At 33.0% G+C, this 21,520-nt stretch overlaps 1 protein-coding gene across 6 annotated transcripts in view; it reads right to left on the reverse strand.

Annotated features, from left to right (window-relative positions):
- Arap2 (ArfGAP with RhoGAP domain, ankyrin repeat and PH domain 2) overlaps positions 1-21,520 on the reverse strand; it is a 168,520-nt gene that overhangs the window by 20,464 nt on the left and 126,536 nt on the right. For all 6 annotated transcript variants that reach the window (XM_063240678.1, XM_063240676.1, XM_063240677.1 and 3 more), the window contains 2 exons: positions 14,078-14,206; positions 6,383-6,510 (listed from right to left, as the gene is read on the reverse strand). In XM_063240678.1, the coding sequence (XP_063096748.1) occupies positions 6,383-6,510; positions 14,078-14,206 (257 nt within the window). The remainder of the gene's footprint in view (positions 1-6,382; positions 6,511-14,077; positions 14,207-21,520) is intronic.

Here is a 21,520-nt window from a genome sequence, read left to right on the forward strand (position 1 = left end):
TCGCAACTATTTTATTTTTTATGCTCTAAAAGGTCTTCAGATATTCTCATCAATTTATCCTTTGGGGTAAACTGTAACTTTTTCAGTCATCTAAAAAAAGAATTTCCCTTGGGAGCTTGACATTATAGTATATCAATAAATAATATATTAGTAACAATTATAGTACATCAATAAATTAGTATTAGTAACATTAATGTCAACTTTATTTCTATCAGGAAAACTCTGGAGCTTTCTTCAAATAATTTTGTACTTTCTAAAGCTATTTCATAACATTTTAAGCATTTTCTTTTTAAAGTCTTAGCTGGGGCTTAAATTTTTTAAATTTGGTATTAGGAACTGAAGCCAGGGCCTTTACACTAAGCCATCTCTCCAAAAGTTATTTTGTTTGTTTTGCTTTATTTTATTTTTATTATCTTTTCTTGAGACAAGGTCTCACTAATTTACTAAATTTCTCAGGCTGGATTTGAATTTGCAATCTTATGCTTCAGCCCCCTAGAGCGCTGGGATGACAGGTGTATGGCTACCATGTGCAGCTTTTTAACTTGTGGAATTTTAAGGAAGAACATTTTAACAATTTTAACTATTATAGAATGCTGAGGCAGATTTATATGGTAGTAATCATTCCACTACAGGATACATCAAGGAGAGCTGACTACTAAGAATGAATACAGTAAAGGTGATTCTCGTGCAGCTCTTTCAGATATTAAATCAGATTACAACTGAGGTTAGTATCCTCCCAGTAGTTCAGACAGTTACTCCACTGAATACAGCATTAACTGTGGCAGCCTGGTAGAGAAAAGGGCAGCAATTCCAACAATACAGGGCAGAAGAGGACTTGCATGCTTGAGCATGAGACATGCTCTTCCCAAAGTCTTCCCATTGTCTTTATGGCACATTTTTAAGTCCAGAAATGCCTCTGTTTTGAGGACCTTTTGGTAATAGATACTTAATGTAATACAAACAATTCTCCAAGCCACTTCTGTCATGTAAGCTTATTTATACCAAATTCTATCCAAGGGAATTCAAATAACATCAATAGTGAAAAGAGAGAAAAGAGTGAAAATCAATTGTGAAAAGAGAGATTTTGTGTTTCAATTTGTAAACTGAATATGCATAAAGAGAAACTGAAAAATCCTAATGAAAGTTTCTATAAAAGAAAATATCATTTGGCAAGATAAACTTACTGTTGGCATATTAGAACTCTCCTAGTACGTGTAATTTCTGGATCACTTTTCTAAAAAGTTCAATACTCTAGACTGTTAAGTATGCAGTGTGTTGCTTTATTCACTATATTTCACAGTAAAAGTTTTAACTAAGTCAATTAAATACATATGATTAAAACTTTTTACTGTTGTTAAACAACTTTTAACACTCTTTCCTTATTCACTTGCTTCTTTCATATCATTAACAGTGCAATGGTAATATTCTTTGAAACCTCTCACCTTTATGTAAATCAAGTCTGAAAACATTTTAATTAACATTTTCTGTGCAGGGAAAACTTTCAAAACAAATATGCTTTCCCCTGTGTATTACTCTAATTTGTTGTTAATGAACATTCATAAATTATCTCTAATTAACACAAAGTTTCTTTAAACACTTTTCAATTTGTAATTTTTACTCACTTCTCAATAAATCACCACACACACACACACACACACACACACACACACACACAGAAGCATACACATACATTAATGTCAACTGCCAAGCCTAGAACCAAAATCATTACTCAAATAAGTTGGGTTTTACTACTGATTATTTACTATGAAATCATTTGGAAAGTCAACATAGCTATAGCTGTATTCACTATCTATATTAACTGGGGCAGAAAAAAAAACAAAATTATGTGTTGAAAATAAACAGCACTTTGAGTTTTAAAGGACAACCTCTCATCTGATTTTCTTAATGCATAAATTAACATACCAGATGCATTAATTTACTCTGACAGATTAAGGAAATACAACTTTCAAATGTCAAATAATCAGGCTGTTTTTTCATAACCAGTGGTCATTGTAACTGGAAAGCAAAACTCTGTTCGTTTGTATTATTTTAAATGCAAAAAGAATAAAAGCGACGATACAGAATTTCAAAATAATAGATTAACAGTTGTTAATATATTGCACATTGTTATCTCCAAGTAGTTGCCAAGATTATAAAATACAGGCATGAAAAAACAATCAAATAATAAAAGCACAAATCATTCTTTCTGATAAACTAATAGATTAGCAGTGTAATTATCTAACTTGTATATCTCTAATCTTTTCCTTTCTTTCTTTTCTCCTTTCTCCCACCCCAACAATGTTCTTTCCTTTTGAGCAGTTTCCTCCCACTTCCCTTGCACAATATCTCCTGTACATTTGGATCTTATTTACTCTGTTTCTTATATCAGAGAGAATATACAATGCTTGCACATGTGAGCCTGATTTATTTAACTTATGAGTATGGTCTCAAGTCACTGCCTACATTATTTACCTACAAAATTTTTAAGTTTATTGTTCTTTGGAGTTGACTGGTATTCTACTGCATAAAAATACTACATCTTTTTTATCCATTCTGCAGTTGATGGGCATTTGGGTTGTTTCCAAAAGTAAGTTATTACAAATTGTGCTGCTATAAACATGATTGCACATATATCACTGTGGTATGATAGTTTCAGTTCTGCAAAAATATCCAGAAAGGGAACAGCTGGATCAAATGGGACCTCTAAACCTAGTTTTTTTCCCCACCAACAGTGGAGAAGGGTCCCCCACAGACCACCAGCTTATGTTATTGCTTAATTTCTTGATGATAGCCATTTTTTCAGGAGTGAGATGGAATCTCAGTGTTGTTTTAATTTGCATTTTTTGAATGACCAGATATTGAACATTTTTTCATATATTTTTCATATATTCTCATCTGAGAAGCATATATTCATCTCAGCTGCCTATTTTTGGATTAGATCTTTGAATTTAGGAGGGAGGGCCTGATTATTTTCAGTTCTTTTATGTTCTATATAAATTATAGATATAAATATAGAAGTCCTTTGTCTGAGAAACAGTTGGCTAAAATTTTTTCCTGTTCTGTGGGTTTTCTGTTGGTGACTTCTTTTGACATACAAAAGCTTTTTAATAAGGTGAGATTCCATTTGTTGATTATTTGAAGTACTTCCCATATAGCCTGGAGTTTGTTCATAAACTCTCTGACTACCCCTATGTCTTCAAGATTTCTACCTACCTTGTCTTCCAGTAGATTTAGTGTTTCTGTTGTAATATGTAGATCTCTGATCCATTTGGACTTTAGTTTAGTGCATAGGTCTATCAGGCTTGGGTCTAGTTTAAGTCTTCAGCACGTGGAAATCCAGTTTTTCCAGCACCATTTATTAAAAAAGGCTACCTTTCTTCCAGTGAACATGTTTGGATCGTTTGTCAAAGACAAAGTGGTTGAATATCTTTGTAGTTGTGTCTACATCTTCTAATCTATTTCACTGATGCTCAGGTTTTGTTTTTATTTTGTTTTGTTTTGTTTTTATTTTGTCACAGTAGCTTTGCAGTATAATTTCAAGTCAGGGACAGTAATGCCTCCAGCTTTGTCTTTGTGGTCCAGGATTGCCTTTGCTCTTCTAGGTTCTCTTCCGTTTCCAAATGAATTTTAGCAATGTGAAAACAAAATGTGTTATGTGTTTTTAAAGAGCATTATTTTTCAGGTAGGCTCTCAAGACTATAATTGCCTACTAGTTTTTATAAATTATTTTAAAACAGGGTGGCTCTTTGAAAAACATACAAATTCGTAATACTTGTTCTAGTAAGATACTGCAATTTTCATCTCAGAAAAACAATCCATCTTGAGTTACTACTCCATCCACGTGACATATATTATATCAACTTCAGTAAAAACAGTACAAACAAGTAAACTGTACGTATAATCATGTTAAAAAATATCTGGTACTCTAAAAGAAAAGAACCTATCACCTTGAAGTATTCTGTCAGAAAAAAAAAAAAAAAAGCAAATAAAAACCGACCAAGCTAAAATAGTGAAAACTTCCTTTTCTTAGAAAAATTTTTGAATCTTTCAAATATGACACCTGGGGAATGAATTCTGACTCCATCACTTAAGTAGTATATGGCGTTGTGCAATTTAGGTGATGTCTTTCTTCAACAACGATAGTATTGATTTCACAGAATTATTATAAAGGTAACAAGACATGGTCCAAGTGAAATGTATTGCTTTACATAGATTAGACGTCAAATCGTAGTCCGGCATTTGACTGCACTGCTGTTACTGCTACCACTGACCACAGATTGTTATTAGACTTTTTCTCAGTTTCTAGGTGGGAAAATAAGGTGTGAGCTCTGTTAAAGAACACATCAGTTTCAGAATACAGAGATAAGTGATGCAGCATTTAGGACTGCTTTGTAAGCTTGCTAGCTGAATAATTCATTGAGCATGAAGAAAGAAAACTCGAGATGAATACACAAAGTATAAATACTACTAAAATGTATTTATCCCCACACCGAGGCTTCCTACAGGGAAACTACTTAAAGAATGTAGAGAGCTCAACAGAATCTGTAAAGAAAAGGGTATGCGGTTCTGGAAAGCTGCATAAGAAGTTCTTTTTTCATAACGTATTAACAAATGTTTTAATTTGGTCTACCTTTATACATCTTCACAGCAAAATACCGAAGTGTCATTCATTTAAAGTAAGTAAGCAATATTTACTCAAGTGAATTTTATAATTCAGTATTAAAAAAAACTCTCCAAGTCTAGCTCACTGCGATTCTACATTTAAAAGCATTTCTTCACTACCATTTTAATCTCAAAGAAATAGAGATGTCCTTGTATACACCAATATAGCCACCCCCCAAAACAGAATAGTGAATATTTCCAACTATAAAGTTTCTCCATGGTAATTTTACAGAAACATTTCTTCCTATCTGAAGCAAAAATCTGACTTCCTTCACTACAGAACAAGATTCTGATTCATCAGTATTGTGGTGTGAATTTGAATTCATTTTTATTGATGAGAAGGAATTGTATGGTATGAATATGTCATTCCTCTTCTGATGGACATTTGAAATATTTCCAGGCTGTAGCTGTTGGGAACATTTTTGTACAGGTGCTTTTGTGGACATAATACATTGCAACAGAACTGTTGAAGCATAGGACAAAGGGATGAAGAACTTTAAACACCTCCTAAACAATTCTACACAGTAATTGTCTGATATCATTTTTCCAGCAACAATATCAGACATCTAATTGATCTACATCCTTGTCAGTATGGAGGTTGTCACTCATGGTTTCCATCAGATCCATGGGTGGAAAGAATTTTAATTCAAATTTCCTAAAAATTAATGAAGTTGAGCACTTTGGTTTCAACAGCTCTGTGGATGCTTCTTTATCCTTCTTCATATAGTCTCTTTCAATTCTTTGCCCAATTATTTTCTGGGTTTTCTTTCTTGTTACTGATTTAGAACAGTACTTATAAACAAGACATGACTCCTTTTTCAGACATATGTATTATGAATATTATTTTCAGTATAAAACTTACCTATTCATATTCTTAGTGGTGTCTTTGATGAACGTTATTATTGCCACATATATTCATAAAACGTGCCACAGTTTAAAAATAGTTTTACATATATTCTTGATTAAACTTCAAAATAACCTGGCCTGTAGGACTCACACTATCATCATCATGGTACAGATTCAGAAATTGAGGTTAAGAGGTTAAGTTACTCATTCACACAACCAGCTCTAGGCAGAAATGAGATTTTCTGATGCTAAGTTCAACATGCTCATATTTACATCATTTATCTAACTCTGTATGTTACAATCTCTAATTTTTCTCTCTACTCCACAATTTCTTAATAGAATCTTTTACAGAATTTAGAGAATAATCAATTAGATATGATTTGTAAATATGACATTAAATAAGCCAATTCATTTAAATGTATAAAAGAGATATTAAGATTTATTATCACTTTTAGATTTTGTCTTTTTATGCCACTGTTCATTAATTTTCATTATAAACTTAAGCATCTTGCCTTAGGATATAACACATTCTCGATTTTATTCACTAAGATGCTGACTTCTAAGCTATTTTATATAGCACATATTAAAGTTTTCTTCAGGGCCTAAGTCATTCTGTGTCCTAAAAATATTAAGGTGCTTTGAAAGGCCATAGAAAATTTTCTACCATGTTACTGAGTGGGCTAATGTCCCAGCGGCTGAAAGCAATCATAAGCTTATCATGCATTTTTTTTTTTTTTTTACTAAAAGATTGTGACTTCAAGAGACATGGCTGAGAGTAATGTAAAACAAAATGTAAATGACTACATCATACAAAAAAAAATGTGTATATATATATATATATATATATATGTTCAAATTCTACTTATATAATTACCTTTGGGTCCTTGTAAAGAAAGAGGCATCCGTCTCGTAGAACAAAGTATCGGTCTTGAAATTTATTTCCAGACAGTAATTTAGATGGCTCTTCTTTGACTTTTAAAACTCCTTCCTTGATACCCTTTTCTGAAAATACAGGATTGGCTTTGCAAGTCAGTTACATTTTCACGTACTTGGATTACAATATAAAACATTTGTATATTTTCGGTTTTGTTAATACAAATAATTTTCTAACACCTAGCAGCCTAACGGGACTTCCCAAGAACTCCATTTGTGAGGAATACTACTCTTATCACTCACAGGCCTGCCAATGCTGTCCAATTAGCCACGGCCGGTGAGCACAAGAAATGTGGTTACTGTGAACTTCTGAGGTGTGCTGCAAATGTAAAACACATACCGGACACCTAAGACTTCATTTAAAGAAAAAAAAATGTAAAATATCACCATTCTAAATGTTGATTATATGTAGAAATGCTATTTTTGGTATGTGAGACTAAGTAGGTATTGTGGCTTGTTTAAATGTCCCCCCAAAGTCTCATGCAGTCATGGAGGTCGCTCAGTCTAGCATTTGTGATGGGCTCGTTGTCCAGCACTGGGTGGTGGGAGTGCTGCACCTGCCGGGGCGGGGAGCCGGCATATGCTATATGGGAGCACAGGAGGCGCGCTCCTCCCTTTTGCCCTTCCCGCTCTTGTCACTTGGGACAAACATGAACAGCTGCTCCTCACTCATGCCACCTCCTGCCTCGGAGCCAGCTGAGTATGGTCAGAAACCTCCAAAACACTGTAAGCTAAATAAACCTTCCCTTCTCTAATTAGGGCATTTTGTTTCAGCCTTGAGAAAAAAGTAACCAAGACAGTAAGCTATACTAATAAAATAATAAATTTCACTTGTTTCTTTATAGTTTTTAAAAATGTAGCTGTGAAGTAATTTAAAATTACGTATGTGGCTTAAATTATATTTCCTTTGGAGGACATTAGTGTAAACAGTGCAAATGTACTGGATGGAGGAAACATCTCCAAAACTCTAAATCAGGAGTCTAAGAATTCTAACGCATGAAAAATCCAGGAATTCTCACACAATTGGAAAAATTGTTATGACTATGAGAGAGGCAAAAGTAAAATCATTACAGTAGAATATTTAATAACATTGAGATTTCATGTGTGACATGGCTAGCATTCCATACTTAGACATCATTCGACCTAATTCCATTAAAAACTCTTTTTGGTGAGAAAAAGTTTTTTTATTTTGTAACATATAAATTATCAATATATTTTCAGTCTAAAAGTTTTATCTGAAATCTAGATACTCAATGGGCTACTTGAGAAATGAAAAGTGGAAGGGGAAAATAACCTAACAACACTAAAAAAACACATTACATAGTTATTATGGTGTCACCTTCTACTTTTCCTGTAAAATAGAAGCAAAGAAACTTACAAAGGTTTTGCAGGCTTCTGTGCCACTTACATTGGACAATGTACATAACACTGAGTACAGAACAGTCTATCAGAACTAGGAACTTTAGCAACTTCCTACTATTAAGAGGATACAATTTTAAATGTACATGTAGTGTCTAAATCTACAAAACAACATGAAAGGTCTCCCAAAATACTTCCAGTCTTAAGACTTGTTTATTTGGGGAGTCATCTTTACTATCATTAGCATCAGAAAACAAAAACTAAAAACTAGGAATAGATTCTCGTAACTCAAACATGAGAATGTAATAAGTTGAAGCCAAAATCAGTGACAATCTGTGTCACTGATTGGGCCTCAGATAAAAGTACAAAGGTAATTAACAAACTTCAACCATTTTTATAATACAATATAGCCCACAAACAGGATAAATACTGTCCTTAATAAAATTCTTGCTTAAAGTATATTAGTTTTTTTTTTTTTTTTCCAGTAAACTGGCTCAGCAAACCTGCAACTTTTGATTCTGTTTTTCTCCATAGACCTCATCATAAATCTGCAGGAGGATCCAAGGACTGAAATACCATAATACAACTACATACAGGATGTGGTTTACCAGATTGAAAACTACAGGAACACATTCTCTTAACATCCAGTCAAACACAAAAATATTTAAAGGGTATTTTATAGGTAAACAAGAAGAATAAGAAATTTAGCAAGCAATTTAGTAAATACTGGATGTACTTGATGATGGTGTTTGAGAACACAGACATGGAAAAAGGCATGATAATATTGCTTTAAAAATAGATAAAATAATTTTAAAGTTATAATCAAGTTGTGTGATATATATTATTTTATCTGGACTAACTGCAAAACTATATCATCATCATTTAAATTATTGCTCAAATTAATAAACCTTTCAAATTAGGAATAACAATATGGCCAGTGTCTAGGATATTGTTCATAGTTCAAAGAAAAAGCAGGTGTGATTGTTAAGGTGGATTATCAAATTGATTAGTTTGTTAAGGTGGATTATCGAATTGATTAGTTTGGAAGGCCTAGAGGATTAGTAAGGCACACTGACAAATGTGTCTAGTAGGACATGAAGGCAGGAGCTTGAGGTCTGTATCTGGTTCCTCGTCCTTCTTCCTCTGTAGCAGTGTTTCCCCAACCGGCTTCCCAGCCTCCACAAAGGGTGAAGGTTTGCTTTGCTTCGACCTTGCCCCCTTAAGTTTCTGCCCTGCAGCCAGTCAATCGGACTGAATCTCCTAACATCATGAGCCAAATTAAATCCCACCTCCTTAAAATTGTGACTGCTGTGTACTGTATCCCAGAAATTAGAAATCTAACTAATACAGACAATTGGTACCAGAAGTGTGGTCACTGGTGATTGACAAGTTTAAAATACAGTACCATAGCAACCTGTCTTCTATTTTGTTACAAGAAACACTAAAGAAAGAAAAATACTTCCTTGAATAGGAGAGATTGGGTATAAAAAGATATGTCAGTGATGAACTACTTGAACTGTTTTTATTTGCTTGAAACTGTAAACATTCTGTCCTAAAATAGTCATTTATTGCATGCTATGTCTTTTATTTAAGTAGGTTTCATATATTTAGATTTTCTCTTTCCTCTGGGCAAATATAATGCTTACCAACCCTTTAAATTTTGTATAGTAGATTCCTACATGAAATAAAGAAGCTAATAAAACTTGCCAAATATTTTTTCTTACTACAGAATTATATTATCACAAAAAGGACATTCACAGTTCACAGGGAGTATCAAAGACTATCATAAATTTCAAAGAAAATACTTCTACTTGAAGTGGGCTGTCTTATCCTCAACTTTTTAAATTTCTTTGGATTTAAGAAGATTTGATGAGAAGTGGAAGGTAATTTCAGCTAGACTATGATTTATGGACTCATATTATTTTTCTCAAATTTTCTTTCACTTTAAGTCTACTGACAGTTAAAAGCTTAGTTATTTAGGTCTGAATATTTCACAAACGATTGCATTTTTAACTATACTACTCCAAACCAAATGTAACTCAAAAACATGATATAAAGCAATCTAAATTTATGAACAAATAATGACCTGCATTTGAGTTATGACCTGTATGTTTATAGTATTTCTTCTCCACTTAGATCACAAAGATCTGATTGTCATGAATGAAACACTTTTGGGGTAATTTTAAACAACTTTAATGATTAAAGTAAGACTTCAACAATATAAAATCACTTATTATGGAGTCATATAGAATGCTAAATTTACAGTTTACTTTGTGACAGAGATGTTGAAACTTACTATAAAATATAACAATAATAAAAGATGGTTTAATTAGAGTAACTATGACAAAGTTTAAACAGCAACTTAAATGAAGTTTCACTACTCTTATCTCAAAGTCTCAGCTTTTAATCCATAAAGTACAAATGAAATTTGAAGACTATGATCTTTTTTCACTTAATTAACTCCTCACTACAATAATGACAATGGCACAAAATGTTTCTGAGAAATAAAAGTAGCTTTTGAAAAACAGAACTCATTTTCAAGTAGAGATAAAACTTTCACTGTCTTATACTTCTATAAACATAAAATATCTAATTACCTTAAATGAATGAGCAGAAATTAAATATTTAATGATTATAAAATCTACTCCTACTTATGTCTACATTTCAAATGGTTTAGATAAAGTAAGAGAACTGAAGAAACTGAAACTCCTAAACTACACCAAATGATTATTACATAATAAAACTTCTTGGTTTAGAAAGTGATGAAGCTTTATGTCAATTAGAAGCATATGCTTATAATGTATCCCCTAAAAATCAAAAAATTATCACAGAACCAGAAAATGAAATATATATATATGCTGACAATTGAAACTAATGCCATGAATATGATAAGCAAGTGTGCTACCACTAAATTATTTTCGAAACTCCAAATTTATGTTTTAACAAATTACCACATTACCTATTTGTTACTTGGAGAAAATATGATTGTATCCAACTATCGTGTTTTCAAAGTGCTGATTTCTGTCTGGCCCCCAAAATACAACAAAAAGTCTTAAGAAAATCTGTACATTATTCCTACTCTGTTCTGAAGAATAACTGTTTCTGGGATAAAAAAAAAATTTTTGTGCTAACAAAGTATGAGAGAAGTCTACGTGATTTATTAGTTTCCTTGTAGATTCCAATTTCAAGGGGTAGCAGATACAAGGACTGCAGAAGAATTTTGGAGGAAGTGTTCACTGTGATTGATTTAAGAGACATTTGCCAACACAGAGACATAGTAGGCTACATAAATAACCTACTCCAAATTTATCACAAAGTGTATCCTACAAAAGTGATAATAAGCCCAAGATTCTTCAAGATACAATTATAGGAGAAAAAACATGACTGAAGAAAAAAATTTCAAAATAAGACAATTTTCTTTGAAAAGACAATTCTAATATTCGAATGAATACAGAATTAGCCACAACGAAAGATTATCTTACTTTGAAAATCTGAATATAAGTCAAACATTAACATTCAAGAAAATTATACAGGGAAGGAAACTACAGTAGTTCAAGCAGGTTAGTTCTATTCTTGGTCAAAAATATTAACTACTAATAGAAAATATTCAATTATATATTTACTTATGGTGTTACTCTAGTTTCCTAGAGACCTAATTTCCTGGTAGAAAGTACTTCAGGTAGCAAAATAACAGAGAATTGCTGGATTAACAGAATGAGAAGAGGACAGTTCAGGGTTAGGGATTTTTCTATAGCTCCTACTGCGGTAACAGTAGTGGAGGAAATAAAAGGGGAACACAGTTTCCTGACATTTCACTACAGAGAATGCTTCCTCATAATGTCTGAAAATACCATTTAAGTCTACCACCTTTTTTTTTTTTTCTTATGGTTGAGCTTTCCAGTTTCTACGCAAGGTGCTTTTTCTAGACTTTACAGACTTGATGCTCTCCTCATGGAAGGGGTGATTCATGTATGGTCAAGGTGACACAATGGGATATATGTAGCATCATTACAACACCGGATCTTCCTTCCTAATTTGTGGACAGAATCACGTGCAGTTTGATGCTGAGTTGTTTCTTTATACCTTTACAGAGCAAAGATTGTACTTACACATGATTTACATAAATTGGCTCAATCCTGATTTTATTTGCTCAGTAATTAACAGCACTGAATAATACCTGTGCTTTGGGTTAACCTTGTCCCCATATATACAACACCTTCCTGTCATACCTTATTATGTTAGTGTTCATTATATAGCGCTGTTTGCAGAGCTAGCCAACTAAGATTCAGATAACAGTTAATTTGTTTTATGTAGGTATAAATTTCAAAGATTTTTCAATGTGGAGATTACAGATATTATGAAGAAATATTAGAAAAAAATTATCACAAGAAAGATAAAACAGAACAAAAAAGTTGTCATTTTCTGTAACAAAATAAATCATAAAATATAAAGTATATATCATAATACTGACACAGAGTGGTTCACAAGTTCAACAGTTTTTCATTTTTTCTTTTCTTTTTTTTTTAAGCAGGGGTGCCGGAAACTGAAGTCAAAGTCCTTCACACGCTAGCACAATGCTCTACCACTGAGCTACACTCTCAGCTGCATTTTCCTGCCAAATTTTTATTACAATATTAAAGTAAAAGAATAGGGACTAGGCCCCCAAAATAAATAAAATGGAAGAATAACAGACTTTGAGAGCTAGAAGAGATTTTCAGACATGATCTAAATTGTTACCAGTGCCACCTGAAATAGGTATTACACTTGTTGTGTAGAGCTGTCCTGTTTTATAGGATTTTTTTTAGCAGCATCCTTGGAGTCTACTCACTAAATATCACATGTACCACATCACTACACACCAAGTTCCAAGCTGTGACAGTCTCAAATATTTTCACATGTTCCTGAGCAGCAAAATCACCTCTAGATGAGAATCATGGCTCTAAGATATGGATATGTGACCCATTCAAATGATCAGAATTCCATTGCAATTGTTAAGAAAGTATGAGAAGGATATGGTTGAAATCATAGGTAGGAGTAGCAGAGAAATTTAAAATAAGGTAAATGTCTCTGAAAGGCTATATTTTTATAACAAAAAGGATAAAACCTACTTTATTTATTTAGATATCCAGAAGAAAAAAAATTCTGTCTTGCAAAATACTTTCAAGTAAGTGTAAGACACAAAAGGCAATACTTTGAAATCAGAAATTACTAGATTACCTTTGATAGCATAGTAAGGAGCTCAGTGAATATGGGCTACTAGCTAGATAGCCGGCAATCACATTCGATCACTACACTGCATTTTATAGCTATACGACCCTCCCTACCTTTCACAATTTAAAAAAAAAATAACCTAAAAGGCTAATCTTTTCTTGAAGTTAATATTCAGTAACAGTAGGACTCAAACCCATCTGTGGGAATCAAATACTGGGCCTCATGCATGCTAGGCCAGTGCTCTATCAATTCTATGATCTCTTCCTCAGCTGTAAAATTAAACTGATGAGGAAAAACGACTATTTCACTGGTTTTGATGTCTATTCAGTTTGGCTAATGATATGTCACTAATATATGATAATGATTATTAATATTACTTATAAAAATTGTAGTAACTTTCATACCAAAACATTTGAGTCCTTAGTTTCTGGAATTGAACAATAAATGAAGCTGATTTAAATGTTTTCTAAGATGTCACTGGATGACAACACAACAAGAGAATGAAAGTGGCAAAATAAATTTTTCTTATGTAGCATATGCATTCATGTTGTTTTATTTGGTTCATTTGTGTTACTTCTTTAACTTTACAGCATGCACTGTTTCCTTCCATTTGGATGGCAAGTATTCTTTCCAGAAATGTTTTATCATTTTTTTGTATATCATTTCAAATTAACTGAGACTTACACCAAGCATTCAGTCTCACAATCTGTGTAAACTGTACTTCTTCAATAGCTAGAAAACTTTCAAATATAAGCATAATGCAAGCTCATCAACAATCTAATCTGTTCATTTAATATGATTTCAAAATTGTAAAACACACAGGTACAAGTACTGCAAATGTAAGTCTTAAAAATATGTTACCAAAAAATAGCCAACAATTATAACTGGGCTATTATGCTAGGAAAATTTCCTCCTGTCCATTTATTGCTCTTCTTTAAAACTCTATGTAGTCAGGTTCTGTAGCTACTCAGCTGCTGCCTTTGCAAATATGACTTGTGCCATATAATTAAACTTTCAGCCGTTTGAATTTTCAAGCACCACTGCAGTGTGAAGAAACAGCACCTACCTCTGTAATGTTTAATTGTGTCAAGAGATAAGAATCTCTTCACCACAAGATAAGCAGAACCGGGTTCAGCTAATGCACTCCACCGAAGCACCTGCTCCAATATATTTTCTGTGTAGTGAAGAGGACGCTCTGCAAACATAAAAGCCAAATACCTAAGTTTTTGTCATTATAAATTTTTTAAAATCCTAAGATAGGCTGCACGATGATAACATGAAAAGTATACACAAGAAACCCTAATTCCTAGAAAATTATTCAGCACACAGTTACATTTACTGTGCAGATTAATCTGCAAATAACACTTGTTTGTTATGCAACTATTCTTTCTTAGGTACAGAAGTGATTTCCTTCAGGTAAAATCTCAGCAAGCTACTTTTAGTTCAATGAACATGTATCTTATTCTATCTTCTTTTTAATTTAAATAACATTCTGGATAGCTTAGGGAGAGCTGATAATCTGCATATGCAATTTAAAAGGATAGCAAAACTAATTTTATCTAACACTAAATAACAAGCATGACTTAACTCTTTTTCCCCAAAAGATTAGAACTTTATAATTTTTGATCAATACTAATGAACAATTTATATCTGGTATTTTTATATTTAATATACATTATAAAACACTATTTTGAATAAAATATGAAAATTATTATAGTACTAAAGAATCTATATTTACCTATTAATAGACATATTAATCAGAAATATTATGTGGCAACATTATACATCATTCATATATAATAATAGGCCAATAAGCAAGAAAGTAAATGACAATTTAAAAGTTCCTCTTCAACGAATCTTCGTATCTTTTCTGTTTTAGACAAATGAATCATACATTCATAGCATGGAGTTTTAAAATGTCTTACAATTATAATCAGAGTTTCATGAGGAAATTTTGTTGGTGATCAAAATATGCCAATCAGTTAATAAAATATGACACAAGCATATGCTGGAAAAAAAGAAATTCTAACTTTCATGGTGCACTGAAAATAGCATAATTAGCAAGAAGTTCTGATGTGACGATGTTGATGCTAATTTCTCATAGCCAAATATGTCAGCTCAACTCCCCTAAATACACAGCATACAGAACTTGAACTTACTGTCTTCAAAGTAATATTGCCAATAATAAACCGGAAAAAGAAGGCAAGCAGCATTATAATTGACCTATGATATTATAATTGGTAATAAAATCACCAATAAATATGGACCAAATATATCACATCCACTCTAATTCTGCTCTCTCAAGCTAAGGCCACACCATTGGATAATCAATAATCCCAGCCCACAAAAGACTATTTTCTACTTCCAGGCAAATTACAAGATGTTTGCTTCCTATCCAGTAAATTGAAATCCAATTCTTCATTCTGTGTTTATTTGAGTAAGCTTATTTATTATTTATAATGGGAAATTTTGAAAGACAGCCATTACTCCATTCATCTTAAAATCTGTATCTAATTTACTATTGTGTTTCTTCTACACATGGTAATGAATGCATAATAGACACTCAATAAATATTTCAGGTATTAACTACTAAATGAGTTTTGCAGGCACCATAAATTACAAACAAATTTGTGGTAAGATCATCAGACAAAAAAAATTTTTGAACTAGAAAACACATTCGTGCTTCACTATCATTACTGTGCTTCAAATAGTTTTCCAAAAGCTTGGGCAAAGATCATAATTGGCTACAATTTGCCAAGGTTATAAAGTGGTAATTCATTACCCTATGAACTGGTTTCTTATCATTGGAATTAGAAATATCTAAATGTCAAGACAATTATAGAATAAATCCTCTCTTTATCTATGGTATATTCTTGTAGACTGCTTACTAGCTCTGAGACATTATTGATCCCAATAATAGCTATCATTTCTGGAATAACAACTATGCATTAGATATTAAAGATATTATATATTTTATGTTATCAGTTTAAATTTATGATAACATTCTTTATACATACTATTTACTATGTACATTTAGAGTTTACACTCACATAATAATTAAATCAAGAAACAGATTTGAATCTGAATCTATCTGATTTTAAAGCCCCCATTTTCAAGTACAATACTAAGTAGTGATGGTTTCTCATATGTAATTTTCTGGGAAAAAAGTATCAAATTACTGTTTCATTTTGTTATGTTTCTGAGGATTGAACAAGGTATCATAAGAGGAAAAAAAGAAAGAAAACATCAATTCACGCTTTCTGCTTCACTTTCCATCCTACTTGAGAAGGCAGCCAGGAAATATGGCAAATAAATTTAACATTCTGCATGTAAGGAAACCATGTGACAGGGCACTTGTGCTGACCAAGGAGCAATCATGTTCTTACCTGGAACAAAGCACGGGACTTGAAATAAAAACTCACTCTCCTTGGCTACAAGATTTAATTGGTAACGAGACTTCCAAATGTCAGAACATTGGAACAAGGGTCAGTATTACACACTACTACAAGAACATACTATAGTGATAGAAACAAAGTGTTCTTAATTATACTAAAATATATTACAGCAGATATGGAGACTTATCAAGAAGCATATAATTTAGATTTCAGTAAGGTAGGTATACGGTTCACATCAGTTTCACAGTATGAAATACTACAGGAGAAGAAAAATCTTACAAACTCAAGATACTAGATGAAAATGCAGTGGAAAGAGAGGCATTATAATGCTAAATGCTACCATTATACAATAGCATTTTCATGGTAAGAAAGTAGATTAAAAGTACGAAAAAGTGACTGAGACATTAAATACTGTTGGACTATAAATTTATAGAAATAAAAACTACCTATAGTTATAATCCTCTGTCAACATAAATAACATGGTATATAAGTCATTTAACAATATGACATTATGGAAAAATAAGTTTTATAATATCAGCAGAATAAAAACTGCTAGAAATTTAGGATATTTTGGGAAAAATAGGTTACAGAGCTAGTTTTTCAGCTAAGTAAGCACACTTTTAACTATTTAAAATCTTATGAAAGGATAAGGCTGGCGATTTAGCTCAGTGGCTCTAGCACTTGCCTGGTAAGCACAAGATTGCGAGTTCAATCTCTAGTACAAAAAAAAAGAGCGAGACAGAAGAAAGACACTAGATATTAGGGCTGGGGCTTTAGGTTAGTGCTGCCTGACAAGCATGAAATTGTCAGTTCTATCCTTGATACAATAATAATAATTTTATGAAAAGAATAAGCCTGATATCCTTTGTTAAAAAATAGCTATTCATTTTCCTCCTGAAATAAAAACTGTTGTCCTTAAATTTCTGGTAGTAATGGTCAAGAGCTTCCAGAGACCATTACAACTTCCTCAACAATCAATCTTAGGGCCGCACAGGCCTTTCTTTCTCCCATTCACATGATCAGAGGGTTGCAGTCCTTCATGTCAAAGAAGAGAACCTCAAGGATTCTTTTAAAAAGTCAGATCTTTCATACCTAGTGCTATGAGGAAGAAAAAGAAAACATTTTGCCATGAATTTGCTGCACAGAAAGTAACTGCCTCATAACTCAAACTTCTCAGTGAAGTCTACTTATGAGAGTGCTCAAGCAGTTGTTTCCAAGATACAAAGGACCCAGAGGGTAGAGGCGCTACACGGACAGAGAACAGGATAAGCTTCCAGATGGAGATTAGAATAAGAAAATATTGTAGAAGAGTCCCTACTGATGGAGGTAATATTCTCTCTGCTCAGGTTTGGAATCTGGATGTTTCCCCAAGACCAGGCGTTGAAGGCTTCGTTTCTAACCAGTGGCACAAATGGGCAGAACTAGCACCTTTAGGAGATAGGCACTAGTATGAGAAAGTTAGATCCCTAAGGGTATGCCCTTCAAGGGATATGGGAGCCTGAGCTCTCTCTTTGATTCCCAGCCACCCTGAGTGAGTGAGCAGCTTTACTCTATCGCATGCTCCCCACCATGATGTTCTGCTTCATCACAGGCCCAAAAGCAACACTGCCAACCGGTAAGGTGCTGAAACCCTGTCAGCTGTCAATCAAAAGAAACTTCTGCTCCTTCTAAGTTGATTTATCTGATGTACTGGTCACAGCTAAGGAAAGCCACCCAACCTACTCTGCTGCTGAGAGTTTGAGCTTACGCTAAAAATGAGCATGAGAGGGTCAATGATTTTTTACATCTTTCAAGAAAGGCAAAAGAAGTGTTTTCCATCCAGCATAAAATTAAAGTGTCCCAACAGGTATTCATCTAAAGGGAAAATCTATATATAAGTTAATTGAATATATAGTCCTAATTCAAGTTTGCGTATTTACATGATTGCAATATAAAAGTCAACATATGAAAATGTGCTTTGTTTTACTACTATTTTAAGAATTGTTCTTCATTTCACTAATGATGATAATACTGCTAATACTATTGGTCACAAAACTGAAATGTTATTCTGAACAGATCAATAAAGATTCCTTTTATAAATGTAAGTTAGATGTAAGTAAGAATCTAATTTCATCATTTTTGACTACCTATGCATATTATATAATTATAAACATATCCTTTAATATATGTTTCTCTTAATTATTCTGGTATATCTGGGATATTAGGCTAATTTTTAAAATAAGTGTAACAAATTATTTCAGAAAGGTAAAGTAAATGGTATGGAATATTTATTACATAAATAGGGCACTAGATAGGACAAGGTAGAAAAATACTGTTTTATCTATTTATTAATTATCATTTTATTACTTAAGTATTTATTTTTATATTAGGAAACTCACCAATTTCCTGTTAACATTCTTCCTACCAACTAAGATCTTGTGCTTACTATTTTTTTATCTTTTATCCTTTCTATAGTTCACTGTATCTCTTCTGCATGTTACTAGAAATAAAGCTTTTTAACACTTCAGAAGGTCAGGAACATGCAAGTCTCATCTACTTCAGTCAACCAAAATAATCACAGTCATTTTTCTTGTGTCCCTACAATTGTTCCACAGGAAGCAGTAAAAATACCCTAGGATTCTCTCTGCCAATTTCTACGGTACAGTTGACCACACATTAACATTAAGCCAAATTTGAATTAACTCCAAATGTACATATTTTTGATGTCCAAAGAATAACTGATTCAGACACACACAAATCAAATCAACTTGATGCTTCCTACTATATTGGTATCTTCACTAGGATAACTGTTTCCTTCCTTTTTATTAGAAAGGAAAAACAACATAAAACCAATCAAATCTGAGCATTTTATGGTGCACCATGTACAGTTAGCTAACTAGTCATTTTCAGAGAAAGATGCTCCCAATTTTCCAGAAAGAAATTTCAAAAACAATGTTTCTAAGTAGACAATAATCCTTCCAGCTGTATGTATTTCCTTCATGTCATCATCCATTCTATCTGTTCTTCTCTGTCAGGAGGACCAGTGACGAAAGGCACTAAATTCCCATAGCATGACACAGGCCAATGCTTTAATCCAGCAATGGCAAACCTGTCAGAGCTTTCAATGGTAACAAACATCTGGCTGACGCACTATGTCATAAGTTTGCCAGCACTGCTTTCATCAAACTTAATCCTTGAAAGAATAAGTGTTAGTAGGAAGAAGATGCCTATATTAAAATATATGATTCAGGATTCTGCAGTGAATCTCCTAAAATAAACAGAAATAGAAGTATGCAGGAAATAACCAACTGCCCAAGTGCTAACCAGGACTTAAAAATCTAGTAGCAGGGATATCTTTATATGTGCTTTCTACAGTTGGATATATCTCTATGAAGAGTCACAATCCAAGTCACTTAGATCAGAATGGATATATTCATTTTCTATCTCAGTTAAGATGTTATGGGGGAAAATGTTACTGGAGAATGTTTGTATCAGTGCATTATCCTATAGGTTGTGAGCAATACAAATATTTAGGACATATGTTAAGTGGCCTAAAAAGGTATGCGCAAACAATCCTATTCTACAAATTAGATAGTATGCAGTATTGTAAGTGCAGAAGCAAATGATCTAAAGTAAATAAGTGCAATCTATGTTCACCTGAATGTCACTGAGCCACTTGAGCTGGATCTTAGGGGAAAAGACACAATGGCAAAATAATAGAATAATTATTTGGTAGAAAGATGTAATCTAATCTGTGATTTAGATACATAATTCTGGAAACAATGTGAACAAATATATTTCACAAATACAATGAAGCTGATAAGCTGGGCCCACTATGAAACTTAAGCAAAAAAGAAAAATCAAAAACTCTTGCATGTCTATATCACATAATCATATAATAGCTTTATTTGGTTAGTAGGGGTTAACTGCATGGCACCATGCTGGACATTAAAGACAAAAAGAAAAGAAATAATTTAATCCAAAAAAATTAATTGAATTCATTTCGAGAGGCTCCTGTCTAGATAAATACAAATTTAGGTGCTAGCGAGTACAAAAAGATCAGAGGACAAGCAATGAAACTGAATATGGATTTTAAAGGAGACAACCAACTCGGCCTCCTGAGGAAAGAACAAAGGTTTATGTGAGAAATGCACTCACATACTGGTCAAGTGCAAGGAACAGAATAAATTTTCTATAAAGAAATGATAAAATACGGGAAGACTGCAAAGGAAAGTGAAGGAAGAGAACCCCCCATTTAGGTGGAAAGAAGAAAAACCAAAAATGAGTCAAAATGATTAGAGAATCAAGAAGGGAATCTGAGCAGGATTGAAAATGGAATGAAGATCATCAAAGGAAAGGGGAAAGAAAGGTCATTAACAGTGCCATGGAATGAGCAGGTAAAGTCTGAGGCAAACCTACTGGATCTGACAGTGGGGTAAGGGGACGAGGGTGTCATCGGAGTCATTTGCTAGAGCAGTTCTGTTCATGCAGAGCCCTGAGCTGACACAGGGCAATCTGGGTCTTGGTAATGAATATTGAAAAAATCAGTATCTAGCCACAAATTAGGGTTTTTAGACAAGTGTGCATGATAAAAAGAAATAATAGAATTAAAATATTAAGATGGACTAATTGAAGACACAGCACAATCATTCATTCCCATTACCTCTAACATTGACTACACTTCTAATAAGGCACTATGGGGTATTTCAACATTAAATTTTAATTTTTATTTGCAGGTGGCAAGGTTTCCTTTTGGCAGCCTGACAGTTATACTTGAAAAGTCCTGAGACCTTAGAAGGTATTAGCTAGACAGATGGTCAAGGGATAAAGACATTCTTCACTCTATTTTTTTTTTTTTTCCTCTCCTGGAGGTCTTTAAAACCAAATGGTCTTACTGGAATGTTTAGCTTATTCAGCATGTGACCACTGGGGTAGTCACAATGTTTTAAAAGGTCTCTTTACCATTCCATTTCTTCATAAAGAGGACAAAATATTTAATACACTAAAGACAGAAGAAAATGAAGTAGCCAAAAGAAAAAGCTTCTGTTAGGCTTAAAACAACAACAAAAATTAGAGTAATAAATGATCTTTAAATATACATACTTTGTGTTTCTTAAATTAGTGGGCATATAAAA

This window comes from Cavia porcellus, unplaced genomic scaffold, assembly GCF_034190915.1.
Source record: "Cavia porcellus strain 051 isolate PalLab524CR breed Dunkin Hartley unplaced genomic scaffold, mCavPor4.1 scaffold_30, whole genome shotgun sequence".
In the NCBI taxonomy this organism is placed as follows: domain Eukaryota; kingdom Metazoa; phylum Chordata; class Mammalia; order Rodentia; family Caviidae; genus Cavia; species Cavia porcellus.